Source organism: Uranotaenia lowii, chromosome 3 (genome assembly GCF_029784155.1).
Source record: "Uranotaenia lowii strain MFRU-FL chromosome 3, ASM2978415v1, whole genome shotgun sequence".
In the NCBI taxonomy this organism is placed as follows: domain Eukaryota; kingdom Metazoa; phylum Arthropoda; class Insecta; order Diptera; family Culicidae; genus Uranotaenia; species Uranotaenia lowii.
Genome location: NC_073693.1, coordinates 37,648,158 through 37,661,132, shown reverse-complemented (window position 1 = coordinate 37,661,132; position 12,975 = coordinate 37,648,158). Strand labels below are relative to the sequence as shown.

Below are 12,975 nucleotides of genomic sequence, written 5' to 3'. Positions count from 1 at the left end.
TCATAAATCAAAAATCGAAACATCTAACGACAGTTTTTCTTTTTGTCTCTTTTCAGTTCCCACCGTCCAACAAAAAAACAACCTGCCCCATCATTCCCGCTCCGGAGAATGCACGGTAATCATGTGCGACGACGCCGAGCAAAGATGTCATCCAGCACCACCATCAGAAGCGCGCTGGCCACCGTTTTCGCGATTGCTGTCATTCAGCGGCTTCCGGCGGCCTCCATGATTCCGACCAACCCGGAACAGCAGCAGCAGCCGGCAATCGAGGGAATCGTGTACCGTATGAAGTTTCAGTTCCAATCCATATCGATGTTCACGTTTTTATCGAGTGCACAAAGAGCCAAAGTCATTCATCTTAACATCTGATCCATAAAAATTTTAAAACAAAAAGATTTTACATTTTCAGAAAAAATCAGGGTCAGACATAATTTGGTCTATTCAAAAATATTTTTTTTTATATTGCTAGCATTCTGTTAACTAAGCTTTTCATTCGGACGCATCTGATTTTTTTCGAAAATTTTAAAAACATTGAAAAATATAAAGTGAATGTTTGTGATTCAAATATAAGCAAATTTTTTTCCGTTTTTTTTAAACCTTTTGAATAAAAGGCTATCAGAGCTAGAGGTGTACAAATGCATAAATAATAGCACAAAAATACTTTTAAGTAGAAGGTTTTCATGCTGCGCAATATCCCATATATTGTTCCCAAAGTTCTGTTTTCATTCAAACAGAAAAGAATGTTAACAAAATTCTCAAAATCTGGCCTCAAATACGATTAACATTTTTTTTTTTGTACGGGGTTTCCATTCTCTGGGATGATTCATCCCTAAAGATTAACATATGAGTTATTCCTGTCTTTCAGCAACGCCTCAATTTGACGCATTCATTTCGTTGATGCAACAGAGATTAGTATTTTTGGTGCCTAAATTCAAGCTCATTTTACATACGTTGACTTGAAAAAAACTTCATTTGGTTTTTTTTTAATTAAAGTTACGTTGTAAAACTAAAAAGTTTAAATTAATTTTTAACTCATAGTTCAAAAAAATAAATTAAAAGAAAACTTTATCAAATATGCGGTCTTTAAAAACGATTTAACGTCAAAACTAATTTGGAGTTCCGAATTGGAAATCAGACTTAGTTCCTCTTATTGAACCTCTTAAATAATGACAAAAAAAAAAGATTTAGAACACAATCTTTTAAGCATTCTAAGGTCCATTTCTAAATTTTATTTATTTTTTATTATTGCATAGGTAGTTGGGTCGTAATATAAGTACAAAGGTTTAGTTTGGGCCTTCTAATTTTAACAGAATTTCAAAATTTGTTTGTGATCCGAGTTTAAAAAATGCTTGGTAAAAAAAACTTACGAGTTCAGGTGAGTGATAGTTTAAAAAAAGGGAGTAGTCATTCAATATAATACAACATAACATCATCCCCACATCGCTGGTGCATACAATTAGATGAAAATCTCTAAAAATAGTTGTTCTGAATTTTTAAATTTTTTAACATGGGCCAAAATATTTATCTTATTTTGTCAAATCATGCGATTTGAAATTTGTATTGCTATTTCTTGAAAACTTCTCGAAACACGTTGAAATTTCAATTGGTTTTGTAATGCAGTTCAGTTACACCAAAAATGTGTTGTGTTCCAAAGTAGTTTAAGACACCGTTGAAATTGGTTCTTTCTTATTTTATACTGATTTAGTATAAGACCCCTGTGTCAAAAAGGAGATGAGTCATTCGGAAAAAAGTACATAATTTTTTCGCAAATTTAACATGTTTCCAAAATTTGATTGTTTGAGTCTTTGACTTACTGACTCATATAGACTTAATATTAAAAACCTAACTTTCGACGAACATTGTTTGAGGTTTATAAAATCTAAGGGTGATATTGTATGGGAAACCAATGTTTTTGAAATGGGGAACATTATTTATTGCAAAAAAACAATATTGTCATTTTAAAACAAATATATTTCAAGAAAATCACTTTGAATTCGTTTGAGTTCTGTCGTATTTTCTATAAATTTTGTATGAAAGCCCCTCGATTCAAAAGCAAGAGAAGTATTTCCAAAATCAACTTTCATGTGAAGTCATGCTTGTGAACCAATTTTATCAAAATGTTCGAGTTGTGTCACATTCAAAGTTTGTTTTGTACGGATCCTTTCTTCCTATGATATTACAAACCATCCTTGACCCAAAAAACTTTCAGATACTAAATTTCACATCAATCTGACCACCCATCTATAGGTGGTGCTGTCATTAAGAGAACGCCTCCATTTATAAGTATAAAAATTTTAGACACCCACCTTTCAACCTTTCCGATACAAAACTAGGAGAGGCTGATTTTTTTTGAGCGCCAAACACGGGTGTGTACCGAATTAAATCAAAATCGCTTAATAGTTGTTGTTATGTCGTATTACACGTAAATATTTATGGGAGCCCTCTGTTTTAAAAGGGCATGGGCCATTTAGTAAAATAAATCATTTTACCATGTCCACACTTGCAAATGTACCAAACTTCTTGAATATCTGTTAAAAACTGAGTAAGTTCAGTCATTTTCCCCCCAGAATTGACAAACCGATGGTCAAAAGCTAATAATTTTTTCAAATCAAATCCTACTGGTTTGAAAACTTCTGAAAAGTTTTTCATCTGATCAAAATCTTTAATTCGATGTAACTATTTTACATCTTGATGTTGTGAAATTTGATATAGATAACTTTGATTAGCTGATTTTCTTTATTAACTTCGAAGCTATTAAGTCGATCGGCGTGAAAATTTTCATGTAAGGGCTTTTAGAAACGGTAAAAAGTTAAATGATGTTTTGAGATCCCTCCCCTCAAAAAAATGTTGAATGAAAAATGAAGTTAGTTAACTATACATCTGACCGAAAAGGATTTGAAAAGGTTATAGAAAGTTCATATTCCAAAGAATCTCATCTGGTTGTCTGCAGAAATAAAAATATTTAAAAAAAAACGATTATCAAAGTTAGGCTGGAACAAATATCAATTTCTTCTTTTGTCACGCCCCTCCCCCCTTCAAAATTTCCAAAAAACCCGAAAGGGGAAATAAAAAAAGTTTGAAGTAATTTATGTACATAAATTTCAATAATAATTCCAAGATCTGAAAGATTACAAGACCAAAAAACCAAATCAAAGAAGATGGGAGTTACTTCACCTTTTTTTTTTTTCACCTCTTTACTTGATTTAAAGATTTTGTGCAATACAGTATGCAATTTTGTTGCATTATTTTTTACTGTACCGTTATACGTTTGTGATCCAAAAAAAAATTACGATTTTGTTCAATTCTTCAACCATGCTTTTTTTTAATTCTTTAAAAAATAATATTTCAGTGGAGTATTGAAAATATTTTTTTTATTTTTGCAATAAAATGCAACAGATCAAACCCCAAATGGTATGAAATAACAAATTTTAAGATATGTTTGACACATTTGTGATCGGTGTAGTGTCCAGTTTTTGAAAAACATAAATTTATGATGAATTTTCGAAATTTACTAAAAGGGGTTTCGGCTAAGCGTTCATAGGACCTGCCTCACTGTGCCCGTTTAAAAACCGCTGGGAGTCATTCGACAAAATGTATCAATATGACTTGTTAAATCATGCTTTTGTATTCATTTTTAAGAAAATTACCTGAACATCATTCCAGTTGGGTTACATTTTATGATGATGTTGTATGAAAGCCTCCAATTCATTAAACGCAAGGCTCTTGAAACTATTATTCAAACCATCATTGGACCAAAAACACCTACAGATAACAACTTCAAAATCATTCTGATCACCTTTTTCTAAGTGAATCCTTTAATGTATAGTGTTCTTTTAAAACAACATTAGATAAAAATCTACAAATATCTCTGAAACACGTGATTATTTCTGAGATATTTTTTCACAATAAACATTTCTGAGATTAAGAGAAATTAGCACTTTTTATTTTTAGAACAATATTGCAACGTAAGTATATGTGAGATATCAAAGAAAATATAAAGGAAAATTTTAAAAATCAAATTTATCAATTAGTTTGAAAAAGGTGATTTGTGTAAATTCCTTGTTATTTCCTCATATTTGGAAATTCCAAGTTTTTATTCTCAATCAATTACAAACATCTTACTGTTATGAACAATAATTGGAAGGAATAGGAAAAATCATGTTGAAATAAATCAACGGCTTCATACCTGCTTGGTTGTGGTTTTTGTATTGAAATGATATTATTTCCTTGATTCAGCGATTGTTATTCTTATTAAAAAAAAAAAGGTCATGCATTCATAGGGTTAAGGTGTCACATAAATATCGGCTCTATTTTTTTCACATAATTTTCCATTTTTTATTCAATCAAATCACAATTTATAACATGAACTTCACTGCACATACTAATCTAAAAGTGTTTACCCTGGTCAAAAAGGCCAAAAAACATTATTTGATTCGGACCAAAACATTGATTTCAAAAACATAAATTTGGATTTTTTATTCACAATCTGGTCTAAATTGACAGTTCAAAACCTTGAAAAGTATACTAAATTGTTTCACCTTAGAATCAATATAAATTCCCTCATCTCAAATTCTGAAAAACGCTAGTCAACTTCAACTAATTTATGAAGAATTTTGTCTAAGAAATCTGATTTTCGATTTCTTTCGATTACGTATAATTATTCTGTGAGAGGTTGATTTAGTTTAGAGTATAAAAATCTCCACAGAAAAACAGCATGTTGTAAATATCTGAAAATAGTTTGAATCATCTTGAACACAGTCCTGCTGAAGAATATAAAGTGTTTGGCAAATTCTAAGCACAACATTGAATTCTGGAGATCAAAATCAATTTGAATTGAGTTTTGTCGGAGATGAAAAATAAGTTTTTTAGGTAACTATTTGAAAAAAATTAATGGCAAACTTTTGTGTTCTAATCAATGATTTTTTATGACTGTTATTTGTGATTTTAAAACAACTTTTTTGAACACACTTAGTAGTTGAATCGTCAACATTAACATATAAACTTTTTTTTAAGGTTATTTTAAAAGGTTTCGTAATGTCAAACTTTTCAGTTTCTTTAGATCTTTTATTGGGAACCCCAATCGGTAAATCGATGAATTTTACTGATATTCTTATAATATCCTAAATCAATGGCAATTATCAAAAAAAAAGAAATAAAGAAATAATTGGACTGAGTAGGCTGTGGCCGTCGATGACTGCCGTGTTTTACTTTAGAAGAAAATTTTCAAAACCTTCCAAATACAAGTTCAAATCTAGGTCATTTTTAGCTGAAGTTAATCTCAAGTCAAACCCGAAGATCTGTCATGAAGTTAAAGTGAATGTTTTGAGGATGTTGGAATAAATTTAGCGGTGAAAAGATGCATCATTTTGCCTGCGCACATCCATTGCAATGGCGTGAAATTCGGAAGCTGTTGATCAAAAAATTGGTGAGAAAGGATGAATCCCAGGTTTTCCTGTATCAACCTTTCAAGAGTAAATAATAAAGAATACGAAGATCCCAAAAATAATGCTGCAGGATGAAGATAAACAACAACTCAGCGCTAATTATCTTTTTTGTAACATTGTTATTATGGTAGAAACAACAATAAATACGGAAATCTTTGCCATTAACTGTTTATTTGATTCAACTATTTATTTTTGAACTTGTCCGAAAATTAATCTATTCTTATTTTTTGGTGAGTTGGATGATTAGAAAGCAATTTTAAATATAGTGATTTTCTCAACACCAAGTTTTTGTAATAGTTCATGGAATAATAATGGGGCTAATTGAGTGAAAATATATTAGATTATTTTTTCAAACGGATATGTTACAAAATATGTATTTATGTAACTAAAATGTTCGGATAATAAGTTTTCAGATCAGTAAAAAAAAATATACATTTTATTTAAATCTCAGACTTTTAATAAACTTTTGTCAAAAGTGTCTACTAATCTTATCCTTTCACCCACCTTCCCTAACAAAACTATTTGCTAGGATGCAGAGGTATCCTCGATCCTAAAATACGAATTCATCTTTTTCATCCCTTTCTCTTTTTTCTACTTATATATTGACTTCTAGGACGTGGCCGGCTCCCTAATTGACGTTCAAAGAAAGAGCATCAGTTTGTACATTGAGATTCAGCTGCTAGTCCCAAGCGCCTTACTTTTGACCTCTGTGCAAAATTGGTGGCCTCGGTCAATCACGGACCATTATTGGTGACGTGGAACTTGTTCTATCGAACCACACCAACAATTGTGGTCTTCGAGATTTCTTTTTGCGTAGCAAATTTATAAAAAAATCTATATTAATATTTTTGAAACTTAAGAACAGTTTTTAAGCATTTCGAAAGCAACGATTCGAGGTGAATGTGAGTAGTCAAATAACCTAAGCTAAGCTAAGCTAATTTCTGCAAAGCTTTCAAGTGGAAATCAGTATCTTCGAAATAATAATGTGATGCTGAGGGGTCGAGAAAATTTTAAATTCAGTTTAACTTGGTTGGAAGCTCAGAATTTGAATATCAATCTGTATTGTTCTTCCCATTTTACTTATTTGGTCCAAAAAGTTGACAGTTGACCAAATGGATATTTTATTCCAATATTTCTGGCAACATTGCACGATATCAATGAGCTTTTCTGTTGAAGTTTTAAAATGAATGACTTTTTCGAAAGCCACAAGCGGTTTTGGCTTTGCAAAAAGAGGACGTGTTCAAAATAGAAAAAGTTGAAACAAATATAAAATAGTTGTAATGTTAAAATCTTCAAATTTGTTGATGCAAACAAATTTTCAAAAATAAAACAACTAAATTTTCTTTCAAAATCCTGTGAGACCAAAAAATTTTTATTTCTTTAACTAGAGACATTTTGATCGCTTTTCATTTTTAAATGCAAACAGTTTTGTAAGGAATTTAAAAGTTTTTAATCGCTTCGTGCTGTTTTATGCAGCATAACTTTGAAAAATTTTCGTATGTTTTGAGCAACTAAAACTCAATTTAATATTTTTCAACTGCAGTCAATTTTGATTCTATTCGAACCAAAACTTTCCATCTCATTTTTCATTAAACAGAGGTTCATCTCAAAATTACCAGAAAAAATGCACAAAAACTATAGCAATGCAAAGTTTTAAAAAATGAAAAACAATTTTTATTTGTTGGTCGAAGTCTTTGAAAAAAAAAACAAATAACTTTGTTCCAAGATTCATTCAATCAAAATCCAATGTGCCCCAGCACTTCCAGATTGTATCACAATCTGTCACATACTATGCGCAGATACCTAGAAGCATCACATCCACCTCAGGGTGATATTTCGGCCTGAGTTGGTTGAAATTGATTGGCGGTGGTGCTTTATCGATGGCTCTTGTTGGTTGGTCTGTTATCGCTCTCGGTTTAACATCGATCCCTGTTTTTTTTCTCCCTCCGAATCATCTTCCTTCCCTCTTTTTGGACACAGAAAAATGCACCGGCCCGGGCGAGGCAGGTCCCTGTCAGGGGTTCGAATCCCGGTATCGATACGACCCGGCGGCCAACAACTGCAGCCAGTTCATCTGGGGCGGATGCGGTGGCAATCTGCAGAACAACTTTGAAACCTACGAGCAGTGCATGCAGCACTGCGCTAATGAGACACGTGAGTATTCCTGGAGAGTTCGGCGTATGACCCCTGAATCTGCATGCACTACCGTGATGGTTCCGAATTTTGTCTTACTACCATTGACTTACTGCATCTGCATGAAAGTTGTTTGAAAAAAATTACTAAAATCTTCCGGTTTAAAAATTTAAAACCAAATTTTAACAACAAAAATTCAGCGTCAAAATTCAGTTCATTCCTACACCATTCAAACTTTCAAACTAGTTTTTTTTTTTTCATTCATCCAATCCTGCATGCATGAATCGTCATTGGCGAACTGATGAAAACGGATGACGATGCATGTTTGCCCTGTCACATCCCGAGAACGTGGCTGCATGACCGCGAGTTTTTAACGACGAATGAAAGTGCAACTGTAGCCAGCTATCTACTAGAGAAACGACGATATGTCGTTTTAATGATCTTGTTCCTATAGCTGGTTCCATTGATTAGGCCCAACAATTTGCCCAAAATTTAAAGTTACAATTTTTTGAACAAAGGTTTCGCTATAGGCACATGGCAGTTATTTCTACATCAAGGTATGATATTAACAAATCGTAACCAAATTTTAATGATAAATTTTAAATTGCAGTTATATTTAGGGGAGAATGAGGATACTTGATTCCTTCGCTATATCTCGAACCCGGAATGTCTTACAATGCTTAAATATTCTAGAAAAATGTGCTAAATGGAACAAAAAACAACGCTGCTATTTCAACAAATAAAAAAAACAAATTGTGACTTAAAGATCTATTTTTTTCACATCAAAATGATTCCCACATGAAAAAACTGTTATAAAAAATCGATCTAATATGTCAATCCTGAGTATAATATGAACTTCATAACGCCATACTTTCGTAGTAATAGTCAACTCTGAATATTTTATAAGAAAAGTTTTTCATAATGCACGTTATGGGTTCAATTGAAACCCAGAGTCCAAAAAGATTTTTTTTCTGGATGGATCGTGATCATTGCTCAAAACGATATGTCACTAATAACTAGCATATATCCATCAATAACCTGATATAAAAGGCCTCAAAAAACTGTATCGTAAAATTAGAAAATGGCACCTTTTAGTATGCAAGGACTATAGGGTAGAAGACAAACTTTTTGTCTGACACTTACAAACTGTGAAATGAGAACTAACACGTCCAAAACGGACCTATTATATCTTTTTTTTTTGCTTGATTTTAGCCAAAACTTAGGGCTCCTATAACAAAAGGATCAAGTGTCTTTCAACTTAAAAAATATCACAATTATTTTCGTCTCACGAAAACGCATTTAGTTTATCAATGGGCTCATCTATCGTTCTAATTTTTGGACCATATAAACATCAAATTACTAGCTGTTAGAAAGTGCAAATTGAAATGCTATTAAAAGATGAGATGAAAATAAGGAAAGGGGATTAAGTATCCCCAGTCTCCCTTCTTAAATATAACTGCAATTCATTGCAATTAAATCACGAGATCTTTATTTGAAACATTGACAAGGTGATAGCAGATATTTAATACTTGTGACAATCATCAGGATGAACCCAAAAAGGTTCATGATCTTGAAAAAAAATTGTCCTGTATTGGTCAGCCCGCATAAATTCAGGAAAAAAAATCTGAGGCCCACTTAACATATATTAGAGTGAAACCATTCGTGATATTTTTGCAAGAAGAAGAGGCCTTATCTTTTATATTTGGCGTTCTATATTCCGGTTTTCTAGATTTTATTTCCTTGATTTCTAGAAGTAAAAGCAGTATGATTATTTATAAAAATGTTAAAATTTTCGCCTTGCCGCCCATTGCGCCCCTATTAATTGGGACTTAGTTTTTTTATATAATTCACCAAATTTTTAAACCGCAAGAACTCAATTTTTTTTTGCTGAAAAACTCTCAGAAGCTTAGTTTTTCTAATGGAAAAAAGTAAATGAGGAAACATTTTTGACAATTTAAAAAAAAATTGGATAAGTACAGGGGCTATTTTATCGGTTGTAGTTTTTACACACTCCAACCATTTTTTCCTAAATTTTGAAACATATCAAGACTGACTCTAAGCTGTATTTATATATATATTTTTAACGGATTGTTGTCGTTGTTTTCCAACCCTACCTTAGACGGGGCTTATTTTCCATCTCCCCATCCTAAATTAGAATATTTTTTCAATCCAGAACTGTGGTAACCTGGTAGCTCTTGGACTTAACTGCCAGATTTTTTTTAGATCGAAAAATTCATTTAACATGGCTTTCTGATGCCCCCAAACAGACGATTTGTCGAAAAATAGGTCCAGTTCCAGTTTTCTCATGTTTCAAAGTATGTAAAAATTTTGTTTGACAATGATTTAATGTCAATTTTAGTGGACCCCGTCTAAAATCGGGGTTGGGCTCCAGCGGGTTAAGTTACATTTTTAAATTGTTTTTTTTTTTAATTAATCTTGCTTTATAATAACTAATTTGTCAATTATTTTTGCCAAATCTTTGGTTAAATTTTATTTTTCTAAAAAGTCTGATAGTGAAAAAATGACTTCTTAACATAAAAAAATCAATATTCTTATGCATTGGTTCCTTTGCAAATGGATTTCGTTTCAGAAAAATAATTATTTAATTTTCTGCTCTGCGTGTTCCAATGAGTTTCAAAAACCAACCGAAGCTCGTCTGAACTGTTTCTTTTTGCCTGTAGCATTAACAAAAATCAAGAAAAAGAGGCGAAATTTGTCGAGAAATTTGTATGTAAGTACGTCTCGGTGGTCGAGTGGTTAGCGTGGTAAGACGGTAATCACTGGTTCACTGATAGCATGGGTTCGATTCCCATCTCGGTACTGGGTGTTAAATGTTAATCTTAAGTTGTCCGCGTCATTTATTCAGTCTGTAAAGCCTAAATCGGTTAAGACGGTGTATGTCTTTTAAAAAGTTTATAACAAAACGTGGCTTTCTTCAAATTTATTTATAAACAATTTGTGTTTAATATCTATCTGATGTCTAATCATTGTGCTTTGGACGCTATCGTGTGAATCTCGCTAGCAGCAATTTGTGTCGTTGTGGTCAGGGTTACCATGACATCGAGCATATTGTTTGGTCGTGTGAGGACCATCTTATCGCCAGAGCGAATTTGATTGATTCCCTTCGGGCCCGAGGTAAACCACCTAATGTTCCAGTAAGGGATGTGTTGGCTGTGGTAGACCTAGACTATATGTTCGAATTATACCTTTTTCTTAAATCTATTGATCTCCGCGTTTAAGTATCCCTTTCTTCTTTTTCCTTTTTCTTTTTTTGTCTATTGTAGTTTCGAATAATGAACGATGAACTCAATACTTGAATCCTTAAAAAAGAAAAATGGACAACATTGTGAGAAAAGCCATGTGAAAAAAAAGCTCTGATAATTAAAATAATGGTCTCCCGGCTCCGTTAAACTAATTTGTTTGAGCCGTTTCAAATAAACGAATTGTAAAAAAAAAAATCTCCAAAAGCTCATTCAAGAAACCAATTTTCCAAACCTTCACTTTGTCATTGTAAGCTTTGTATAATAAATTTATCATGAATTTTAATGAATATAAAAAGTTATAATTATGAATTCCAACAATTAACTTAACTTTTTCTGCCGATTACTGGAAGCTTTTAATACATTATAATTTATTTATTCTAACCCATCTAACAAAATTAATACTAATATTATGTTTTATATTAATTTTGATAAATTTAAAATAATAAAAAAAAATGTGACATAAAAACCGCTCTTTAAGAATAATGCCAAAAACGAATGGTTTAGCACGAATGTTGCCAAAATCGAACGGGGTCTATGAAATAAATTCTTTTAAACATTCCTTTCATGGTTTTTTATGTATTCGTTGAAATCATTTTAATCAATTGCAAGCCCGTGCGAAGGACCCGTCTATAGAGAGGAGGCTTTCATAATTCAAATTTAGCTAGAAATAATAACAATACAAAAAATGCACAATAATTTAAAAAAGGGATTTTAAAAACCATTTTCCTACGTATGACCCTGAAACCAACTCGAGTAAATTAGAAATTTTACTGTGACGATTCATAATGAATCAGAACCAAATTTTCAAATCAATTATTTTTCCAGTAAGTCATTATTAAAAAGTTCAAATAAATATTCCTTATTGTGAATTAGTAATTTGCTTTACAATAATTTCTAAGCAGTGCAGAAATAGAATAAATACAATTTTAAACCAGATTTGTAAAGAAACTGAATCCGAATTATAAAAAAAAAATCAGATCATGTCAGAATTCGCCATTATTTTTGAAAAACGATTTCAAATGTGAATCCTCGATCAGTAAAATAAAATTGACTTCCATTTTGAGCTGAAAAAAAGTATTCAAAACAAATACAAAGTAGTAAATTGAAAATAATTTGATGAATAGTTAAAAATTATACATTTTTTTTTTCAAAAGTTCCAATTATAAAATTTCTTGCTTTGATATTTTTTTATTTAATTCTTCCAGTTATCAAAATAAAAGGTAAAAATAAATTGTCAATGCAGTTCACAATATAAACTTTATATATTTTTAATAAAATATGTCCAATTCATCATTGAAAACTCGTATATACTGACAAAGTCTATGTTGGGAATTAATTTTTTGTATGATCATAAAGAAAATGATAAAAAAATATGGATTTCCAAATATTGTTTACTGTTAGTTTGTTCACAAATACCGAAAACACAAAGCAAATACTATCAGGTATCAGAATGGGGGTAGGCTTAATAGCGGCACGTTATCCAAACATACGGGAAAATTGTGCCTGCATTGTGCATTGAAACTAAGCTTTAATGTTGCAGTTTTGAATTATTTTTCAAACTTTTTACCAAAAATCGATAGTCAAGATTGATTAAAAATAATTGTTTAATGTTTGAAAAATATCTAAAATTCAATTTGATTTAATAATTCTTTAAATACTCGTAAATATTCCCGTATTTTACAGACTATGCTAATGTAAACAAAAAAAACTCCTTCATCTTTTTTTTTCGCAGAAGTCAGAATTGCTAGAGGTATTCGAGAAAGTTTATCACTTTTAAAAATCTAAATTTATTTTGTTTATAAAGTTTTTTAATTTTTTAAAAAAATTGCAGAAATTTCCGAAATGTTTTTTCTTATTTTCAACAGTTATTTAAAAAACAAAATCTGATAGAAAAAAACTTATAATTTTGATTTGGACTAAGGGTACCCAAATCAATCAAAAATAAGCTCTTAAATTGTGTGCACCTTTGAAAAATGATAATTTTGTGGCCTTTTGTGAATTATTAAAACCCTTTCGTATGTGGAGTTGAACATTTAGAAGAACCAAGAAACCAAAATAAAATTTAGTAATGACATACAATTTTTTTTATTATCAAAGGGATAAGTAATAAAATAATGGATACTATTTTAACATAT

The 12,975-nt window shown here is 31.3% G+C and overlaps 1 protein-coding gene across 5 annotated transcripts in view; it reads left to right on the top strand.

The window, feature by feature from the left end:
* Positions 1-12,975, top strand: part of LOC129758775 (axotactin) — a 236,653-nt gene that overhangs the window by 102,361 nt on the left and 121,317 nt on the right. For 4 of the 5 annotated variants that reach the window (XM_055756392.1, XM_055756395.1, XM_055756394.1 and 1 more), the window contains exons 3-4: positions 57-283; positions 7,425-7,598. In XM_055756392.1, the coding sequence (XP_055612367.1) occupies positions 109-283; positions 7,425-7,598 (349 nt within the window). In that variant the 5' untranslated portion in view covers positions 57-108. The remainder of the gene's footprint in view (positions 1-56; positions 284-7,424; positions 7,599-12,975) is intronic. The other variant, XM_055756393.1, reaches the window with a different exon arrangement.